The 23,696-nt window shown below is 41.6% G+C and overlaps 1 protein-coding gene across 2 annotated transcripts in view; it reads left to right on the forward strand.

Moving 5' to 3' along the window:
- syt12 (synaptotagmin XII) overlaps positions 1–23,696 on the forward strand; it is a 392,188-nt gene that overhangs the window by 353,696 nt on the left and 14,796 nt on the right. For both annotated transcript variants that reach the window (XM_039744803.1, XM_039744812.1), the window contains exon 6: positions 5,908–6,028. In XM_039744803.1, coding sequence (XP_039600737.1) covers positions 5,908–6,028 — 121 coding nt within the window. The remainder of the gene's footprint in view (positions 1–5,907; positions 6,029–23,696) is intronic.

A 23,696-nucleotide genomic window follows, 5' to 3' on the forward strand; every position in this document is an offset into this window, starting at 1 on the left:
CCTGCAGCTATAGACTCTTCAGTATGCAAGCAACTCTCTACGCTAGTGTTTAGATCTGGACGGTGTGTATGTCCAAAAAAGAAGTCTGACTGCATTATCATACCATTGCTTATGAACTGAAGTGTCATCAGGCACTTTTCATGGCATTACACTTGTACTTTTTGAGTGTGCCCGTGTCTATCAAACACAGGAAGCTCTTACGCTGTAGGAAGTAAGTAAATAACTCAAGGTAAATAACATTCGATCTGGCTTTTACGTAAGTAACATATAAATGTTAATGTTTTGGGCACATGCATCATCCAGATCTAAACACTAATGTGGACAGTCGCTCACGTACTGACGAGTCTATAGCTGCAGGTGGAAGATGCCATTAGCAATGCCTTAGATGGAACTGAAGATAGTATCATATAAGAAGAAAGTGAAGAAAGTGATATCAGTGATTGTGAGCAACTGAGCTTCATAAATTCTGACACTAGCAATGAGGAGTTCTTGGGGTTTCCAGAAAACTAGAAGAGTGCTTGAACCTTAAAGTCTCTCCTCATTTGTTAATAACAGTGATGATGGTTCTTAATACCAGTGTTGACTTTACATGGTTGAAAAATTATTCTGCTATATTATATTAAATATATTACTACACCATTTAATTTTTTCTTGTTTTCCTCCTCTAAACCTACTGTATGTGCATCTTATGGAGCGAAAAATACGGTACCTGTTTGATCTCCTGCTGAATTTGTAAGTTTGCTCACTTACAAAGAAATGAACAGTCTCTAATTTTTATGGTAGTTTCAATTTAATGGAGAGAGACAGAATATCAACCAAAAATCCAGAAAAAACACATTACATAAAAGTTATAAATTGATTTACATGTCATTGAGAGATATAAGTATTTGATCCCCTACAACCCAGCCAGAATTCTGGCTCTGACAGATTGGCTGTGTGTCCATGTGGCACTGAGATTACAATCAATCAATCAATCAATCAATCAATCAATCATTCCTGATCTCAACTTGTTATGTGTATAAAGCCCATCTGTCCACAGAATTAGTTTCTTCTATTCCGACCTCTACACCACCACCACGGGCAAGACCAAAAGAGCTGTCAGGGACAGGACGTCAGGGAGAAGATTGTATGACCATCAGCAAGACACTTGGTGAGAAGGTGATAACTGTTAGTTCGATTATTTAGAAATGGAAGAAATATAAAATAATCATCAATCACCCTGGGTCTGGAGCTCCATGCAAGATCTTACCTCATGGTGTGAGGATGATCTTGAGAAAGGTGAGAGGTCAGCCCAGAACAACATGGGAGAAGCTTGTTAATGATCTGAAGGGAGTTAGGACCACAGTCACCAAAAACACAATTGGTAACACACTACACCGTAATGGATTAAAATCTTGCAGCACCCACAAGGTCTCTCTGCTCAAGAAGGCACAGGTAAAGGCCTGGATGTTCACTGGACAAAACTTATACACATAACGAGTTGAGATCAGGAGTATCTGTAATTGATTGTAATCTGTGGGAGCCAGAATTCTGGCTGGGTTGTAAGAGATCAAATACTTATTTCTCTCAATGACATGTAAATCAATTTATAACTTTTACATAATGTGTTTTTTTTCTGGATTTTTGGTTGATTTTCTGTCTCTCACCATTATAATGAAACTACCATAAAAATTAGAGACTATTCATTTCTTTGTAAGTGAGCAAACTTACAAATTCAGCAGGGGATCAAATACTTATTTTCCCCACTGAAACATTTTAAATAAAGATCTCTAGTGAAAAAAACCAGAAGTGTGCATATCCTCAGCTAGGGTAGGAGATTGTGACAGCGGCATTTTTCCATATAGTGAGTTCCTGTACATGACAGTGTTCTGCAGTGTGTCTTCCTGTGGAAAATATGCAGCATGTCATATTTTTAAAAAATGTACTGCACTCCTCAGTGGTGATGTGAACAAGAACCATTAATAGAATTGAATTTGAATTGAATGCAGGACTCTTGACCAATCGGCAGGCAGTTACTTGTGACAAGCACAGTTCTGTGGTTGGTATACTGATCTGTAGTGGGGAAAGTAGAGCTGAGTCAGAAGGTCAAGCTCTTGATTTACCAGTCGTTCTACATCTCACCTCTGGTCATGAGCTTTGGGTAATGACAGAAAGAATGAAATCACGGATACAAGGAGTTGAAATGAGTTTTCTTCATGGGGTGGCTGGGTTCTTCCTTAGAGATGAGAAGCACAGACAACCGAGAGAAGCTCAAAGTAGAGCCACTGACACTCTGCATCGAGAGAAGCCAATTGTGGTGGTTCGAGCATTTGCTATGATGCCTCCTGGAAGCCTCCCTGTGGAGGTTTATGGGCAATACTGGCAGGGAGAAGACCTTGGGGAAGACCCGTGAGTCACTATGAGGATTTCTATATATCTCCCAGATGGCTATAGGATTTCACAGTATGAGTGTGGTTGAGGAAAAGGACGTATGGGCCTCACTACTAAGACTGTTGCACCTGGTGTCATATAAGTGTTGGAAAATGAATGAATGAACTCTCGACCAATAACTGAGTGGGAGAGTTGGGTCTTCAATTCAAAAGCATGATCCCATGTGAAGGCGGACTACTTTTATTTTCTGGAGCTACTTACTTAACAGCATTTTAGCAAGAAATACACGGGGTGTTAAATAATTTATCTACCCGAGGTTCATGTATGTGTCTTAAAGATCTGAACTTGTCACTAGAGATCAAGTCACGTCTTGGCATGTAAACACATCACGTTTGAGGTCCTTCATAGCAAACACTTAAGGAGAAAAGATAGCAAAGACATCTACCTGCGAGTCTACGAAGAAACTGACAGATCGAGAGCATTGATCCATCATTAAATTCTTTACAAAGAAGGGAAGAAGCCAAAGGAAATTCATGAGAAGTTAAATGTCATGTATGGTGATGATGCACCATTGTACTATAAGGTGAAATTTTGGGCTGGGCAAATTAAATGGGAGTCAATTGAAGATAACCCTCTCATGTGGAGTCCTGTGAAGGCATCCTCACAAGCCAGGTGCCAGAAAGTGGAGGTGAAGATTTTTGTGTTTATTAATGAACTTTATTAATGAACTTGGCATTGAAGCTGGTACAGTTTCTGCAGTAATCCATAACCATTTGATGATGTTAAAGGTCAAATTCTGATGGGTTCCCCAAATGCTGACACCTGATCAGAAAGCATTTCACCAAGAATTCAGACTTTAGAGTTTGGACCTTATTAGAGAAAATTGCATTGGACTTTCCATTCATCCAACCATTATCCAACCCACTATATCCTAACTACAAGGTCACGGGGGTCTGCTGGAGCCAATCCCAGCCAACACAGGGTGCAAGGCAGAAACAAACCCCGGGCAGGGTGCCAGCCCACCACAGGGCACACATACCCCCACACTAGGGACAATTTAGAATCGCCAATGCACCTAACCTGCATGTCTTTGGACTGTGGGAGGAACAGAAAAAAAAAAAACCTTCAGAGGGCTGGAGAAAAAAATAAACCAAAATCTGCAGGGGTTCCAAGGCCACGAGACCACCCAGCCCCCTCTAGGCATTCTACCTAACATCAATGATCTCAATCAGTCCACATAGCTTTTCAGGCTTCACGTGAATGAATTAGATGATGACGGTCATGTGGACATCTGGCCTTCAGTCCATCAATGTAGGGACATCACGGTGCCCTGATCAGGTGAGGGGGTGCAGATTGCCACCACAGAAAACCAGAAAAAGAACAGCAGAGAAAGTAGGAGTTAGTACAAATTGTAGAGCCATGATAAAAACGATAATTAAGTGCATATACAGAATTTCAGGGTTATACTAATATGAAGCTTTGAGAAAGCCATGTTAAAGTAATGTGTTTTCAGCAGTTTCTTAAAGTGCTCTACTGTATCAGCCTGGCGAATTTCTGTCGGTCGGCTATTCCAGATTTTAGGTGCATAACAGCAGAAGGCCGCCCGCCTCACCACTTCTTTTAAGTTTAACTCTTGGAATTCTAAGCAGACCCTCATTTGAAGATCTAAGGTTACGATTTGGAGTGTAAGGTGAGAGACATTCTGAGATATAAGATGGAGCAGATTATTTAAGGCTTTTTTAAATCATTAGCAAGATTTTAAAGTCAATTCTGAATGGCACAGGTAACCAGTGAAGTGACATCAAAACTGGGGTGATGTGCTCGGATTTTCTTATCCTAGTTAAGATTCTGTCAACTGCATTCTGCACTCATTGCAACCGATTGACGTCTTTTTTGGGTGGTCCTGTGAGGAGTGCGTTACAGTAATCTAATCGACTAAAAACAAAAGTGTGAACTCATTTTTCAGCATCTTGCAAAGTTATAAAGGCTCTAATTTTTGCTACTATATATACTCAAGTATGAGTCGGGTCTTGAAACCCGAAAAATCGATCCTAAAATCAAACCCCGACTTATGCGATGCTTACATTTTTTTTTACATCTTCTTGCCTCCTTCAATCTCACACCAGTTTCTCAGACGTATTCGAATTTTGTTGCAGCAGCTCAGTTACCAATTACTTTCACTACTTCGGCGACGTTTAATTAAAACCAGCTTCATATTTTCTTCTGATCGAGCACTCCATCGTAGATAAGGGATGTTCTTACGATAAAGGTGTATGAGGGTGTGAGATACAAAAAACACAAATCAGTACAAACGTCGCTTCAGAATCATTTAGGAAGTGCTGTTTGGTCACGTAGGCACAATACATAGAAAAAAAATGCATGTTGCTCCATGGTTACTCTCTCAGGTGGGCGTTAGCATATTATAATCTCTTGGACCAATAGTGTGAGTTTTCCACATTCGACTTATACAACCGATATTATAAAATACCAGAAATTATACAGTAAAATCAGGCCACGACTTATCCGCGGGAGAACTTAAACACGAGTATATACGGTATATTTCTTAAGTGAAAAAATGCTGTCCTAGTAAACTGATTAATATGTGATTTAAAATTTTAATTTACATTTTTTTACCATGAAACCAAACAAGAGTCCATGCAATGGAAGCATAGGGGGTCCTCAACCCAGCATTTTCCCAGAAGACTCAAGGCAACGGTTTGTTTTGCTGCTCAGGCCACAAAAGTCAACCATCACTTGAGAAACCCGTGCTTCCACAAGTCATTACATGAGGCCATCAGACAGAAGGATCATGGGGTAACTGTCAGCAGGTGTGTTGCTGGTGCTTTATGACAAAAATGAAAAGACGTTGCTGTCAGGGAAAGTGGCTTCATAGAGCTTAACCATCCATTGCACAGTTCAGACCAGGCTCCTAGTGATTAACTTCTCTTTTGAAAACCTGAAATAATTCTTAGGCAATTTCCCGATGAAAATGACCTCAAGGTGGCAATAATGGGTTGGCTGGAGGACCAAGATGAATCCTTCTATCCTGACGAGATTAAATCACTGGAGAGAAAGTGGACTAAGTGTGTTGAAGTCAAAAGGGCATTACATTGAAAAGTACTGAGGTGATTCTGATCTTCAGATTTTATTTTCATAATCACTTAGATAAATTACTGAACACCCCTCCTAATTGCATTTTGCACATTGTGAGCATACGACTGAATGACTTGCCATGTGGATTATGTTTTTGTGGATGTTTTTAATATTGTTTGCTGTTCTCCAGCATTGGAGACTTCTCTATCGAAGCTTTGTTATGTCTGCTGCCTACAAAAACAAAGGATTAATCTTTTTTCGCCGCCAACACTACAAACTGCATGTGTTTATTAATATAAAAAACATGACTATTTTGGGTGGAGTACTTCTTCTAAGGAAGGAATTGCATATTAAAAGGGCACAATGAGTTTCTGATGAAAGCTTTGAGGAGTCATCTTCTTCTTCTTCTTTTGTAACCAGCTCACTTTCTTTTTGACTTTGAAGGCTGCTGACTCAGTAGGAGAGATTTTGCTGTCCCTCAGTTACTTACCGACAGCAGAGAGACTGACGGTGGTGGTTGCTAAAGCTAAAAACCTGATGTGGACAAACGGGAAGACGACTGCAGGTGAGTAAGGAAGGCGGTGTGGCACAGTTAATGCTTTGGACCTCAGACAATAAAGTTGTGGGTAGAAATTCCACCCCTGACACTGTGTGACCCTGAGAAAGTCACTTCACCCACCAGTAAGCTTAACATGCATCATAGGAAAATTAATGGAAGGAATTATTAAGGATAAGATTGAGCAACACCTGGCAAGGACAGGAGTTTAACTGAACAGTCAGCGTGGGTTCAGAAGAGGGAGGTCATGTTTTACTAACATACTGGAATTCTATGAGGAGGCAACAAAAAGATATGATCAAAGTGGAGCAGATGACTTTCAGAAAGCATTTGATAAGGTGCCACATGAGAGGTTGGGCATCAAGTTAAAAGAGTTGGGAGTTCAGGGTGATGTTTTTAGATGGGTACAGAATTGGCTCAAACACAAGAAGCAGAGGGTGATGGGGTGAGGAACCAAATCAGAACTGGCCGATGTTAAGAGTGGTGTCCAGCAGGGGTCAGTGCTAGGGCCGCTGCTATTTTAAATATATATAAATGATTTAAATAGGAATATAAGTAACAAACTGGTTAAGTTTGCAGGTGATACCAAGATAGGTGGATTAGCAGATAATTTGGAATACGTTATATCATTACAGAAGGACTTGGATAGCATACAGGCTGGGGCAGATTTGTGGCAGATGAAATTTAATGTCAGTAAATGTAAAGTATTACACATAGGAAGTAAAAATATTAGGTTTGAATACACAATGGGCGGTCGGAAAATCGAGAGTACACCTTATGAGAAGGATTTAGGAGTCATAGTGGAGATGACACTATCAATGGCCTGACAGTCTTTAGAGACCATTAAGATAGATAGATAGATAGATAGATAGATAGATAGATAGATAGATAGATAGATAGATAGATAGATAGATAGATAGATAGATAGATAGATAGATAGATAGATAGATAGATACTTTATTAATGCCAAGGGGAAATTCACATAATCCAGCAGCAGTATACAGATACAAAAAACAATATTAAATTAAACAGTGATAAAAATGTATGTATAAACAGACAGTAACTTTGAGTAAAGTTAGCATTTACTCCCCCGGGTGGAATTGAAGAGTCGCATAGTGTGGGGGAGGAACGATCTCCTCAGTCTGTCACTGAAGCTGCTCCTCTGCCTGGAGATGACACTGTTCAGTGGATGCAGTGGATTCTTCATGATTGACAGGAGTTTGCTTAATGCCCGTCGCTCTGCCACAGATGTTAAACTGTCCAACTTTAATCCTACAATAGAGCCTGCCTTCTTAACAAGTTTGTCCAGGCGTGAGGCGTCTTTCTTCTTTATGCTGCCTCCCCAGCACACCACCACGTAGAAGAGGGCACTCACCACAACCGTCAGGTAGAACATCTGGAGCATCTTACTGCAGATGTTGAAGGATGCCAACCTTCTCAGAAAGTATAGTCTGCTCTGACCTTTCTTACATAGAGCATCAGTATTGGCAGTCCAGTCCAATTTGTCATCCAGCTGCACTCCCAGATATTTATAGGTCTGCACCCTCTGCACACAGTCACCTCTGATGATCACAGGGTCCATGAGGGGCCTGGGCCTCCTAAAATCCACCACCAGCTCCTTGGTCTTGCTGGTGTTAAGGTGTAAGTGGTTTGAGTTGCACCATTTAACAAAGTCTTTGATTAGCTTCCTGTACTCCTCCTCCTGCCCACTCCTGATGCAGCCCATAATAGCACGTGGCAAGAATCCGAGTCGTATTGGAAGTCTGATGTATGTTGGCTGAACAGGACCGGAGAAAGTACAGTCCCCTGTGCGCTCCTGTATTGCTGACACAATGTCAGACCTGCAGTTCCCAAGACGCACATATTGAGGTCTGTCTGTAAGATAGTCCACAATCCATGCCACCAGGTGTGAGTCTACTCCCATCTCAGTCAGCTTGTCTCTAAGGAGCAGAGGTTGGATGGTGTTGACATAAACATAATTCTTACAGCACCACTGCCTCTGTCCAAGTGGGAGAGGGATCGGTGTAGCATATAGATGATGGCATCCTCCGCTCCCACCTTCTCCTGGTATGCAAACTGCAGAGGGTCGAGGGTGTGGTGGACCTGTGGCCTCAGGTGGTGAAGCAGCAGCCGCTCCATGGTCTTCATCAGATGTGACGTCAGAGCAACAGGCCGGAAGTCATTCAGCTCACTAGGACGTGATACCTTTGGGACTGGGGTGATACAAGATGTTTTCCAAAGCCTTGGGACTCTCCCTGTTCCAGGTTCAGGTTGAAGATGCGCTGTAGAGGACTCCCCAGTTCCAACGCACAGGCCTTCAGCAGTCGTGGATATACTCCATCTGGACCTCTGCTTTGCTGGCACGAAATCTTCTCAGCTCTCTGCTTACATGGGCTGCTGTAATTGTGGGTGGGGATGTCTCACCTATGCTGGTATCAGCAGAAGGATGGTTGGAGGATGCAGTACTCCGAGGTGAGAGTGGGTTAGGGTGATCAAACCTATTAAAGAAGTTGTTCATTTGGTTTGCTCTCTCCACGTCTGTCTCGATGGTGGCACCCTGCTTCGAGCTGCAGCCAGTGATAATCTTCATCCCATCCCACACTTCCTTCATGCTGTTGTTCTGCAACTTCTGCTCCAGCTTTCTCCTGTACTGCTCTTTCGCTGCCCTGAGCTGGACTCGAGTTCCTTCTGCACGCTTGAGCTCATGCTGATCACCACCTTTAAAAGCCCTTTTCTTCTGGTTCAAAAGGCCCTTGATGTCACTTGTAATCCATGGCTTGTTGTTAGCATAGCAGCGTACTGTTCTTACTGGAACTACAATGTCCATACAGAAGTTGATGTAATCAGTTGTGCATTCAACAGCCTCTTCAATGTTCTCACTATGTGACCTGCAGGATATCCCAGTCTGTAGTTCCAAAGCAGTCTCTCAGAGCCTGCTCTGCCTCAGAGGACCACTTCCTGAATGAGTGTGTAGTTGTAGGTAGCTCCCTCACTCTTGGTTTGTATTGAGGCTGAAGCAGAACCAGGTTATGATCTGCTTTCCCAAGCGCAGGCAGGGGTGGCCTGTATGCGTCTTTAACGTTTGCATACAGTAGGTCGATAGTCCTGTTTCCCCGAGTGTTACAATCCACATACTGGGAGAAGGCAGGTAATGTTTTGTCCAGCGTCACATGGTTAAAGTCTCCAGAGATTAGCACAAGTGCCTCAGGGTGCTGCGTTTGTAACTTAGCAACTGCGGAATGGATGACGTCACTCGCCATCTCCGCGTTCGCTTGAGGAGGGATGTAAACAATAACAACAATCACGTGTCCAAACTCTCTGGGCAAGTAATAGGGGCGCAGACTTACAGCCAACAGTTCGATGTCCCTGCAGCAATGGGAGATTTTAACGTTTACATGTCCTGAGTTGCACCACTTTGTATTGACATAGAGAGCGAGTCCTCCTCCTTTCTTCTTTCTGCAGGTACTTGCGTCTCTGTCCGCTCTAACTGTGCTGAACCCAGGTAGCTCCACGTTAGCATCTGGGATGGTAGTTGTTAGCCACGTTTCACTAAAACACAGCAAGCTGCATTCTCTGTAGGTTCTGACATTTTTCACCAGCACAGCCAGTTCATCGATCTTATTTGGTAGTGAGTTCACATTTCCCAGGATCACAGAAGGCACCGACGGTTTATAACGCCATTTTCTCTCAAGTTGCCTGGCTTTTATCTTATCTTTTATCTTTTGCGCCGACTCGGCTGCCCCGATATCGTCTTCTTACCTCGTCAGGTAAATAAGGAACCACACCGGCATGAGCATCTCTTCTCAGTGCTTTAAGCTGACTACTTGAATAGGCGAGTGTCGGAGTGTAAAAATCCATGTCAAGTAGTAAAAATAGTAAAAAGTGTCCAGGGAGCAATTCCACATAAAAGAAAGTGGTAGAAGTGATCAGTGAAATAGAGAAAAATAGAGATAAAAAGGTAAAAAGATAAAGTCATATACGGAGCTGCTGGAAAGGCTGCCACTCGGATGCAGCGTGCGCTCCAGACGAAAAAGAAGGCTAACAGAATGTCAGGTTATATAGCGTCTTGATGTGTGGAGTACAAGTCACAGTGGGTTCTGCTCAAGCTGATTTATAACACACTGGTGAGGCCTCATCTTGAGTACTGTGTGCAGTTTTGGTCTCCAGGCTACAAAAGGACATAGCAGCACTAAAGAAGGTCCAGAGAAGAGCGACTAGGCTGAGTCCAGGACTGAAGGGATGAATTATGAGGAAAGATTAAAAGCCTTTAGAGTTTAAGCAAAAGAAAATTAAGAGGTGACATGAGTGATGTGTTTAAAATTATGATGTGAATTAGTCCAGTCAGTGGATCAAGACTGTTATTTTAAAATGATTTCATCAAGAACACGGGGACACAGTTTGAAACTTGTTAATGGTAAATTTCACACAAACATTAGGAAGCTTTTCTTCACAGAAAGAACGATAGACAATTAGAATCAGCTACCAAGTAGTGTGGTAGACAGTAAGACGTTAGGGACTTTCAAAACTCGACTTGATGTTTTTTTGGAAGAAATAAGTGGATAGGACTGGCGAGCTTTGTTGGGCTGAATGGCATGTTCTCGTCTAGAGTATTCTAATGTTGTAATGTTCTGTGCTTCAATTGGCAAAAACAAAAGAAATGTTACCAACTGTATCTCAAATGTTGTAAGCCACTTTGAATAAACCCGTCGGCCAAATAAATAAGTAAACATAACTGAATAATTGAAAGGAAGGAGCTTTATTGCATGCTGTGGTGTTCCTCCAAAATACTTGAAAAGATTGGATTTTTTATTCTATTCACTTCAATTTTATTTATAGTATAGCATCTTTGTATAGTGAACAGCTTCACAAGGCTTCTACAAATGGTAAAGTACAACTGTTTTCACCCTTTGATAGTTGGAGCACATGTTAGCTACTTTACAAGCTCGGGTCACACAGGGAAGACTTATGGCTTCAGAATCAGAATCACTTTAGTGCTAGCATGTGAAACATTCCAGAATTGACTTTGGTTTGGTGCAGATACGAAATACAAGACATTGCTACCACAAAGATTTGCATTGGGTGTGACGAGGATGAACAGGATTAGAAATGAGGACATCACAGGGTCAGCTCAGGTTGGACGGTTGGGAGACAAAGTCAGAGAGGCGAGATTGCGTTGGTTTGGAGATGTGCAAAAGAGAGATGCTGAGTATATTGCGAGAAGGATGCTAAGGATAGAGCTGCCAGGGAAGAGGAGAAGAGGAAGGCCTAAGTGAAAATTTATGGATGTGGTGAGAGAGGACATGCAGGTAATGAGGATGACAGAGCAAGATGATGAGAACAGAAAGATATGGAACAAGGTGATCCGCTTTTGCAACCCCTAACAGGAGAAGCCGAAAGAAGAAGACCAACACAAACAGCCCACCATTAACCTAACGCTGTGCAAACAGCTATACAAATGTAACAATATCTTAAACAAAACATTTAGAACTTCAATAGTTCACTCAAGTAAATAGAACAACCATGCAAAATTATATAGCTATCAAACAAGTTGAGCAAGTTTGAAGTATTTGTGAACAGCACATTTTCACTAAGGAACAAATTATGATTAAGTTATAGCTTCATGGCTGATGTCTTGAGGTGTTGCTTTAGAACTTCCTTCTTCATGGTGCTATCTATTTTATAAAGTGCACCAGTCCCTTTCCCGCGCAACACCCCCAAAACATGCTGACTGGAATTCCCTGTGTTTATATAGACACTAGGACAGAGACAGCATTGGAAAACCTTTAAGTGAGACATCTTAAATGTAAAAAATTAATAGACCTCTTCAGGCTAAGATTCATTAAGCAAGAGAGGAGAACAATGTATAGTCAAGATCTTTGGATAAGATAACTGTCCAACAAAGTCTTTTGAGTTTTCTAGTGAGTTTTTCAAAACAATGTGGGTCTGTAGACAGGCTGTCTGTGCCAGTCGGAGAGATGCAAACAATCCTCATATCTGACCATAAAATTCTTCTCCCTATTCAAGCCATGTTGCAATGTGTTCAATTTCAGCTTCAGTTTGACTTCCCATTCTTTTCCCTTTTGCTGTGTTCTGAAGTTGCCCCATAAGCCCTGTGACTTTAAAGTTCCTCTCACAGTGTCCATGGCTGTTGAAGTGGGCTGCTACAGGAACATCTGTGTTGCCATGCTTGATGTGGAACCTGTGGAAATTCATTTTCTGGTGGAGTGTTTGTCCAGTTTCTCCCACACAGATTGCAGTGTCAGGGCATTTCATACAGAGACGTAGGTAGACCACATTAGATGATCTGCAAGAGAACGATCCTTTTATAAGACGTCCTTGTCAGCAGGGTGGTATAACGAACTACACAATCTGCATTATAAATGTGAGCACACGTTTTACATCTTTTTCTGTTGGCAGGGAGTTGTCCCATTTTCTGTTGGTTCACTTAGGAAGCTTTCGGACTATTAGTTGCTGCAGGTTTGGTGGTTGTCTGTATGCCAGAAGGTGAGGTTCTAGAAATAAATTCTTCAGAGTTTCATCATTATTTAGTATTGACTGAAGTTCTTTCATAATTTTTCGAAGTGTTTCAAGATGTGGGTTGTAGGTGACAACAAGGGAGATGCTATTCCTGTTGGCTTTGTTTTTTATATTCCAGAAAGTTGTCTCTGGGTATAGCAGCACCTCTTCTTATTTGAGGGTCTGTTGATTTTGGGGTATATCCTTGTCTGATGAAGTCCTGTCTAAGCTCCTGCAGTTGTTTATCCCGTTACAGTTGTAATGTCTTGCTTGGCTGAAAATGATGGAGTGCCTTATATGCTTGGGGTGGAAGCTATCACTTCTCAGGTAGGTTCGTCTGTCCGTTGGTTTGTGAAAAACAGAAGTTACAAGAGTGTTATATTTCAGGTGAACAGTAGCATCAAGGAAGCTAACTTCTGCTTTTGAGTAAATAAAAACAGACTGTACAAACAACACGGTATCTGTCCTGGTGTCTATATAAGCACAGAGAACTCCAGTTTCTGTATCACATCTTGCCTGGAGAGGGGGCCTGAGTTACCTCAGGAGTCTGCATATTGTAATCTCTTTAGTTGGCCAATAAAATGGGTCATTTTGCTAGACTTCTTGCTACATCCATAATGGCTAACACAGTATAACACCCTACTACTACATGTTCTTACTTTAATAACTAGTCTTTCAATGATATGTGAACTCTTTGTGAGATTTGAGTAGTGACATGTGAATGAAGATATGAGAAATTGCAAAATGTTCATAATTTGAAACCGAATACTGACATTCTGATGATGGAGGTGCGCCCACATGTGGAATTGCATGGACTTTGTTGAACAGACTAATGGATTGACATGGCCTTATTGGAATTGCTTAGCTTGTTATAAAGTTTGGATTAGATTAGATAAACTTTTAACAATTGGTCTTTATTTTAGCATTCTTGTTGGATCTGGTTAAGGTTTAACAGGTACATGTTGATAAGAAATCCATTCAAATGGTACCAAGTATTTATAAAGAAGGACAACAAAGAGGCATGACACGGCACTCACAGTATGGGCATGCCTAATTAGTAGGAGATAGAAACCAGACAGTATCCTAGAGAGGGTCTTCTTCTTTCATTCTGAGAATAATATCATCTTCTGTGAGTAGCTAAGAAATGGGCAAAGAATGGAGACCATCATAAAACTGCTTTGGCTACTAGAGTCCAGGCTGTATACTTTATGTCCCGTAGTACTTCTGATTGTGCTGCTGCTTATGGGGCTACACTATGATTACCCAGAATTGAAGAACAGTTTGCCTTCATTGTCACGTTGCCTGTGGTTTCTTGCTTGGGACTTCAGAACTTTTTACTACTTCCAGGTCAGTAGAGGAGTAGAGATGAGAGGAGACGTCCTCAATAGAGTCTGTGCCTACTGTAGTCTTGGGTGAAATGACCCTACAGGTAAGGATGTGCCTTACTGGCTCAAGACCCAGCTGTCTATATAATATGACAGTTTGGAGTATATGCTCCCACCTAGTAAAGAACCTGAGGTTTCACACAATATTACAAATATTTAAATAAGAAATCCAAAACCTTCTGATTAATATTTCAGAAATGACTGAAGAAGATGAAATCTGGATTAGTGACACTTCCTGGCTCAGGCAATATAGGCAAATGCACAGGATGGCAAATGATCCCTCCGTCTTTTATGCATTGTGATGGATGGCCGGTGCCGTTACCCAGCCAGGATGCTTGTGTACTGGAAGAACCGGGGGTAGACAGCATGCAAAGTTCATTATCTCCCCCCAGAATGCTAGATGACAGTTAACACCCCCAAGGTTGCTGCAGCCACACAGGTTCCCTCAAGGCTTCATGGGAGATGGAGTCCTGCTACTGTTGGGTCCTGTGGATGCCATCAAATGGTGCTGCAGGGTCTGGGGAACCCTATTTTATCAGGCCCCACCTCACCCAGAAGTGCTCTGGGTATACATGAGAAGGAGCCAGCTGCCACTGATCCAGGAGCCCGAGTCTGGAGGACAGAGAACAAAGCTTCCTGGGAAGTGTGAAGGTGGAAAGAGGCAGAGACAGAGAAGAAGAAGAGGAGGAAAGTGTTGCTGTGCTTTGTGCTTATTGTGTTGAGGGAAACAAAGTTTTCCATAATAAAAGCTTTGCTGTGTACTGGAGTTTTGGCTGTGTCTGCTTGTGTCGGGTTTGGGGAGTTGGAGCGCCCCCTGGTGGCCACAGTAGCAAACCTCTATCTCTGCAATCCATTTGATCACACCCAAGACACACTCGTGTTCATGGCTGGCTCCTCTTTCACTCCACATACCACTGATGCCATCTGCTAACCAGAACGGAGCCCAAGAAGGCAGAGAAGTGGCTGTCATGGAGTGCCTTTCTCAGACTCTCACATGGCACAGGTCAGTGAAGTGACATCTAACAAAATACAAGTATCCACTGCTTTATTCTTGAAACACATACAACAATATGTAATAGTACTACAGCAAATGATATGCAGTGCAAACCTGTCATTTATCTTGATTGAAAACTAAATAAATAAATCAGTAAGGCAAATAAATAATGACAACAATATTAACAACCCATTGAGTTGGCAGGCTTTAGTCTGACATGACCTTTGACTGACATGGGTGGTGGGCAATTACTCTGTGATGATCTCTCGGTGATGAATCTACTCTAAGGTTATTGACGAACGAACTTCATCCTAATTGACAAAAGTCAAGCTGTCTGTAGCCATTTTTAGGAGGCAAAGAATGGAAGAAGAGGAGGATTGAGCTAAAGATAAAGGTGTGTCATATCACAATGTCATCATTAACAGTTTTATGTTCGATTTTTGGAATAGTAATGGTGGTGAACAATGAGAATAGGAGCAGTATGTAGGGATATAGGGATATAAAATAAAATAAATGCTCAAATAAATACAAGTGTTATGAAATGTGAGAATAAATAAAGAAAAAGAGAATGAAATATTAGCACTATCATCTACATGCGAATGGGAAAAAACTCCAAGACTTAGCTAATTGTAATTCTACTCCTAGCAAGGAATTGGCGTTGTGAACAAACACTTTTCCTTGTTTTCCTGTTGCAGTGAGAATGATTGACAGACGTAATCCCATGACATAACATTTGATCAGGTTTATATGTTCTGTCATCTTCGGTATTAAATCCTGCCGACTACGCCACTGTCATAGCGTGAGTCAAAAATGTGACTGCTTGAAAATGGGAGCTGCGGTGGTTTTCAGGATGGCGGACAGGAAGAGGAGGTTGCAGCAGAGTTGACCAGATGTGACGTTATGAGATTGCACCTGTCAATCATTCTTCCTGCAACAGGTAAACAAGGAGAGGTGTTAGCTGACAGCGCCAATCCCTGGTTAGGAGTAGAATTACCATTAGTTTTGGTGTTGCTTCCCAGTATACATTTTGGTGTTTGCTATTTAGTACACTGTATTAATCCCCGAGGGGAGGGGACATTGTCTTTTCACACTGAACGTCACAGAATAGTTTTTTTATGTTGTTGTTGTTGCTTATTTACTTATTTATTTTATTTTGTCTGTAATATTCCTCCAAACACAACATAAAATACAGCTTGAATTTAAAGCTGTCACTTTCACTCATCAAAGCTAAGAGGATGTGCTCTAGTGAGTGCTGTGTTTTGATTGGTTACGTGACAGATGTCTGGTCACACTAACAGGTAATCCAACTTAGACAACATTAAAATCTCCGACTACACCACCCAGTTGTATTAGGAGGCTGGGAACTCTTGAAATTTAATGATAACAGCACACGGGTTTCTCTAAATTGGGCGGTGAGTAAACACACAAGGAAAGACACAACAGTAACAGTAAGACAATATATAAATATTGTATTAAATTAATTATAAAGTACATTAAAAAGATAAATGAACATAAAAAAAAAATTCTAACAGTATCAGGAACGAAATTCCTTTTTCTAAAAAGGAAAGCACAAAGTCCACACTCTAAAGTCCGTTAAAAATAAGAGTTGGAGGATACAACCTTCAGTGGTAAAAAGAGTCCAGTTTGCGCACTGTTACCCCAACAATTCATCGTCCAACTGTATGCAGTCTGTTCACCGGACACTCATTTCCCAACAGAAGTTCTGTCAAATCATGGAATCCCCATCAGCGTCTCTGCGTCGTTCTTTGTTTCCACTCTGGGCTCCTTGTATTGCTGTGACCTGGGCACGCCTTACTTCTCGTCCGCCAGCTTTGCTTGGTCTTTTCTTGCAGCTTCCCTCTCTCGCTGGACCCACAACCATCTTCTTGTGGAGCCGTCTCTTCTTTACTGGAGATAAGTGTTGCCCTCCTTTTGTCTCACGTCATGCCAGCCACGTACCCTTGTCTGCCTGCGAGCTCTTTTGCTCTGTGCGAGTGTCTTGGCAGTGTTCTCAGTGGACCGTCCCTCACTCTGCCTTCTCCTGCTCAGAAGTTTAAATGTCCTTCAGTCCCTGCCTAGATCAACAGGACGATGGATTAATCAATGGCACATACAGATTTCCACAGTTTAACAAATAGCGTAAACACAGGTTAACAAGATGTATTGTTACCAACTATCAACGAGTACACATATACTAATTAGAAACCAATATTCTCAGGCATGTTCATTTCATTTCTTAGTTCTAAGCAGTTCTTTTATCACACCAGTAAAACGTCAAAACGGGGATTCTTTTGCAAAGCAGCAAATACCAAATATCCTGTAGACAACCATCACAATACTCAGTAATAGGATTACCCAGGAAATTTGTCTTTTAACTTCTCACCCCAGTCCTAACAATGGGTGCCTTTTGTCTCTTCATCTACTGTAAATGTAATATTTACACGTTCCTTTGTCTAAGAGAGAAATGGAACCACCCAGTCTACAAAAAATGTCCCCCTCTGATCATCTGCAGAGTGGACATACATGCTTTGCCTGACTTGGGAATCCTGCGGCTCATGCATTTGCTTAAGGTTGTGACTGTGCGTGTCGGATACGAGTTCAAGAAGAACTTCCCCAGAATTCCAGTGCGAAGCGCCCTCTTGAATTCTATAAACTCCGAATTCATCATTCGAATACTGCATCTGAAGAGTCTGTTGCAAATGTGGCATTGGATGGCTGAAGGTTTGAGTCTGGTGTACTGGCAATTCACCAGTTCACCCGCCCTCTAAGCTTTGAGGAGTGAAAGTAGCAGTTTTAAATTCAAGTCTTATTTCGTGACGTGCTTGAAGGAATATTATAGACAAAATGAAACAAATAAATAAGCAACGAAAAAGATATTCTGTGACACATTTATGTATTTACGCTCTCATTTCATGCTCTTTTCCTTTCTATCACATTTCACAGCACTATTATTTATTTGCATATGTATTTATCAGTATTTGTCCACAGCTCATTAACATCATCTAACTATCAGTCATATTACACATAACAGACAGCTGAACTTTCCCTTAAAATGTTGTCAGCAGGCTGCAGTAAGTTATAAAGCTGGTGGATTTGCTTTATCCACCCTGATAACCTGGACTGAGCAGAAGAAATCCTCAGCTTTCACTTTGATGTTTGCAGGCATTGAGCTAATTTAGCTGTATAATTCACGACTGCGGCCATATGCTTCCTTATTCACATGAACGTTTGGCTTGCATACTGACATGCTGTAATAACTTAATTGGAGGCAGCTGCGACAACACTGACAGATAAAAATAAAAACAACAACAAATGTTTATTTATATTAATTCTAATGCACTTCTTAAATATTTCAGAGCTCCTACTTTGCAATTATTTTTATCAGTTAAAGAATTTGTGTCAATAAAATGGGTTGCTAATGAGTTGGTGCTCAAACGTTCACGAGTACACTTTGTGTCCATAAAAGAAGCTGCGGCCAAGTATGATCTCACTTGAGACAGTGGTTGAAATGGAAAAACGAAGAGGAGACGCACCAGCGGTTTCGCACACTCCCAGTAGATTCAGGAAGTATTCAGATGCCTTCATCCATCCATTATCTAACCCGCTATATCCTAACTACAGGGTCACGGGGGTCTGCTGGAACCAATCCCAGCCAGCAAGGCAAGAAACAAACCCCGGGCAGGGCGCCAGCCCACCACAGGGCACACATACCCACACACTAGGGACAATTTAGAATCACCAGTGCACCTAACCTGCATGTCTTTGGACTGTGGGAGGAAACCCACGCAGACACGGGGAGAACATGCAAACTCCACGCAGGGAGGACCTGGGAAGCGAACCTGGGTCTCCTAACTGCAAGGCAGCAGCGCTCGCCACTGTGCCACCCCAGATGCCCTAACTTTTTCATATATCATTATGTTGCAGCTTTCTTCTAAAATCATTTCAATTCACTTTTCCCTCATCAAACAACACTCGATACCCAAAGCAAAAACAAGATTTTAGACATTTTTGCATATTTAATAAAAATACAAGACTGAAATATCACATTGACACAAGTATTCAGCCCCTTTACTACTTATAGTACTGTACTTTGTTGAAGCCCCTGTATGCAGCGATTCCATCCTGAAGTCTTCTTGGGTTTGACGCGACAAACGTCCCACACTTGGATGTGGTGGTTTTCTGCTGTTCTTCTCTGCAGATCCTCTCAAGCTCCGTCAGGTTAGATGGAGACCAACAGTGGACAGCTACGTTCAGGTCTCTCCAGAAATGTTTGTCTGAAGTTTCAAGTCTGGGCTCTGGTTGAGCCAGTCAGGGACATCATCTCGCTTACTCCTGAACCAAATTTTGTGATCAGAGATTTGATAAACCATTCAGTCCGTCAAGCCCATTTGTTTAGCTAATAGCTAAGCTGTCCCCATATCTCATCCAGATTCTTCTTAAAGGTTGTCGAGGTTTCTTCTTCAACTCCATGTCTCAATAGTTTGTGCCAGAGTCCCATAACTCTTTGCATAAAGAAGTGCTTCCTAGCTTCAGTCTTAAATGCACTTCCTCTTAATTTCAATAGTAAATCCAAGTTGTCAAGTCAGAAATATAATACAATACAATATAATACAATTTATTTTTGTGTAGCCCAAAATCACTCAATAAGTTCCACAATGGGCTTTAACAGGCCCTGCCCTTTGACAGCCCCCAGCTTTGATTCTCTGAGAAGACAAGGAAAAAACTCCCCCCGAAAAAATGGAAGAAACCTTTGGAAAGGCAGTTCAAAGAGAGACCTCTTTCCAGGTAGGTTGGGAGTGCAGTGGGTGTCAAAATAAAGGGGGGTAAACACAACACAATATGCAGAGCAGAACACAAGTAATCCTCAATACAATACAATAGTGCACTAGAAATATTACAAGTACAATACAATACAATACAGTTTATTTTTGTATAGCCCAAAATCACACAGGAAGTGCCGCAATGGGCTTTAACAGGCCCTGCCTCTTGACAGCCCCCCAGCCTTGACTCTCTGAGAAGACAAGGAAAAACTCCCCAAAAAAAACCTTTTAGGGAAAAAAATGGAAGAAACCTCGGGAAAGGCAGTTCAAAGAGAGACCCCTTTCCAGGTAGGTTGGGCGTGCAGTGGGTGTCAAAAGTAGGGGGTCAATACAATACAATACACAGAACAGAACAAATCCTCAATACAGCATAATAATAAAAATTTTAGAAGTACGGTTTAACAGTAGATGATATGACATAATTAGGTTTGGATATTTTTAGAGTCCTGGAGACCTCATCCATCTAGCTGCATCTCCATTTGGCCATGCCACGGCTGAAACGCTGTTCATGAAAGGACCCCTCTTTCCCATGATTCCTGTGATCCTCCATCAGGGATGACTTTACCATAGGCAGGCAAACAACTTGGCAGGTGGGCCGTGGCACCAATGGCCACATTTGGGTACCGAGAAAAGAAACAGAATAGGTGAGGGTTAGTATTCAAATATAATTATCATGTTACTTATGTTTTAGTGCTAATGACTAACAACAGAGATGCAGTCTGTACAGTTAATCAGCAGCTCTAGTCAGGGTGTGCTAAACTGAAGTAGTGAGTCTTCAGCCGAGATTTAAAGGCTGAGACCGAGGGGGCATCTCTTATAAAAGCAGGAAGACCATTCCACAGTTTAGGGGCCCTGTAACTAAAAGCTCGACCTCCCACTGTTATTTTATTAATCCTTGGAATCCTAAGCAGACCGGCATCTTGAGATCTTAATGTGCGCTCAGGTTTGTAAGTCATGATAAGTTCAGACAAGTAAGCGGACCTTGGCCATTTAATGCTTTATATGTTAAAAGGAGGATTTTGAAATCTGCCCTGAACTTAACTGGGAGCCAGTGTAAGGATTTAAGAACTGGAGTTATGTGTTCATATTTTCTTGTTCTTGTAATAATTCTTGCAGCGGCATTTTGGATTAACTGGAGGCTGTATAGAGAACAGTTTGAACAGCCAGTGAACACCGCATTGCAGTAGTCAATCCTACTAGAGATAAATGCATGAATTAATTTATCACAATCCTGTTTATTTAGAAAGCGCCTTAATTTCCTAACATTTTTAAGATGGAAAAAACATGTTTTGGACGACTTTGTAATATGTGCTTTAAATGACATGCTAGAGTCAAAGATAACACCTAGATTGCGGGCTGATTCAGTAAAATTAATTGGGATTCCAACTGAGTTAAATGATGACAAAATATTGCTGTGATCAGCGTCATTCCCTCCAACAATTAACATCTCTGTTTTATCTGTATTTAAAGACAAGTAGTTCTCATTCATCCATTCCTTTAATTCACTAACACAACTAATTACAGTACAGAGCAGACTTCAGCAGTAGATGATATCACATAAGAGGATTTGGATTTGTTCAGAGTCCTGGAGACCTTGGCCATCAAGCTGCATCCCCCATTGGTCATTCCGCAGTTGAGTCAGTGCTTGGCCCACCAATCCGATGAAAGGATTCCTCTAACTGACGATCAGAGATGACTTTACCTTGGCAGGCAAAAAACTTGGCAGGTGGGCGGTGGCACCAAGTAGCCCGATGTTCTCTATCTGGGAAGTCCATCCATCCCTTAGGGTAGCCTCGTCCGGGTGTGCCATCGTTCCCTGTGTTGGCCAGGATGCCTTTCTGTTTACTTGGGGCATCCCGTCCAGGTAAGGTTGGGATGCTTGTCCATCCTGTGTGCATGTTTTCATGTTATTTGTATATTTTATATTCTACTACATTAATTAAGCTATTTTATTACATATGTAATATTTATTTTTTTATTATTCAGCTCTTGGATCAACTACTTTTGTTTTTAAATGTGCTATATAAATAAATGACTTGACTTGGCAAATTTCTGTCTAACTGCTATTAGCTGTTAGGTTTTTATTATCTAAGAATTGTAACTTGTCACGTGTATCGTGTTCTGAACTCTTTATGTGTGATGAAGAATTTTGTACCCTTGTTCTGTGGTAAAATGACACAAAGAGCCCAGATAAAGAGCTATAATCTGACTGGTTTTTGTGTTAGTTGTGGAGATGTCTTTACAGACATGAGTCCAGACACAACTGAAGTCAGTAACTGGTTTCCCAATTTCTGAAGGGAGATGGTAGGAAGGAGGATGACCTCAGTGATGGAAGGGCCAGCAGAGGGAGAAAGATAGAAAGGATCAGAAAACAGTGCCACCCCCAGGCTCGGCGGGTAACTACAGTCACTAGAGCCCTTAAGTTGCCTTCCATGAGTATACAAGTGACATCTGTAACACTTGTTCCCAAGAAGTCCCCCAGACTGATGTTTATGTGAATATATTGACCTGTTTTGTAAGTCACTTTGGATAAAAGTGTCTGTTAACCAAAATGGTTGGAAACTAAAGCTCCAGACTGAGGAGGAATTTGAAAGTAATGCTCCACCAAACATGAAGAAGGGGCAGCTGGAGTTACTGTACTTTGTGGTATCGAGAGGTAGGCAGGTGACCCCACAACCACCATCACCATGTAAGTCCCAGGTAAAGTACCAAGCCCAGGTACTTCTTTTCCACTCTGGAGGGCCGTCACAATCCCCCTTTTATAATCTGATGCATTACCTCCGCCAGAGCAGCCCTTGCGAGCATTTCTTATGGGGTGAAAGTCATTTCAAAGTTATCTACCGGTAAAAGCTTAGAGCAGCCACTTTACTACATTATGACAGCTTGCCAACACCTGTTAAAATATTTTTGAGAGATTACATATTTATTATTTCCTAGAGAATTGTCTGTTGAAGACCCTCCATAAATAATAGGTGATTTTATTTTTTTAGTTCTCCCTTTTTCTCTTTTCAGGTACTCACTGCAGAATGCCAAGAGAAGAGTTGGCACAGCCGGCGAATGCCTGCATTGTGCTCTGTGATTAAAGCTCAGCCGATCAAAACGCATGAAAAATGAGTTTCACCGAGTAATTCTGCCTAAGTGCTCAACTCCTCTTTATTCACTGGGCACCTCTCACTTGGCGGTCTCCAGCGAGCTTCTAATGTAATAAAACGTTTTAATGCAATTTAGCAACAAAACTAGGCGTTCCAACAAAAACAACAGAGCAAAAAAAAAAAAGTACCAAAAATATCACTTCTAACAAAGTAGACTGTTTTTAACTGCTGCATGTATTTAATTTAAATAAAAGGCATCCTGTACGTCAGCCTTTTTTGTCCTGCCAATGACTTATCTGCATTAAAGGAATGCTCGACCCAAAATGACATTTATTTTTTAAACGTCGCTTACCCCGGTTCTTTGAAGTGACAGCCGAGAAAACTTTTCAATTTCATGTTTCATTCACTGCGGTGGGCTGGCGCTCTGCCCGGGGTTTGTTTCCTGCCTTGCGCCTTTTGTTGGCTAGGATTGGCCCCAGCAGACCCCTGTGACCCTGTAGTTAGGTTATAGTGGGTTGGATAATGGATGGATGGATATTTCATTCAAAGAAAAGCTAATATGTTTATGTGTAAGAGAATGGTGACAGATGCTGGATACAGCAAACAATATCAAAATATCCATGAAAAAAATCTCACGTTATTAGTGTCGTATAATCTGCTGTAAGAAAAACAAGGGACAGCAATAAAGAGGAGATGTGCCCAGACGGCCATCCCGTATAATTGTTTGCAGTAAAATAAAACTTCATTGCTAAGTCGTCTCTGCAGACACATTTAGTTTAGAACAGAACAATCCCAAGATGGCGGAGCTTTTGGTTTTGGGCCCTACTGACAGGAAGAGGCGGGTCCAGGTGGCCAGACACCAGAAGTGAC

The sequence above is a fragment of the Polypterus senegalus genome, chromosome 1, assembly GCF_016835505.1.
Source record: "Polypterus senegalus isolate Bchr_013 chromosome 1, ASM1683550v1, whole genome shotgun sequence".
NCBI classification, from domain to species: domain Eukaryota; kingdom Metazoa; phylum Chordata; class Cladistia; order Polypteriformes; family Polypteridae; genus Polypterus; species Polypterus senegalus.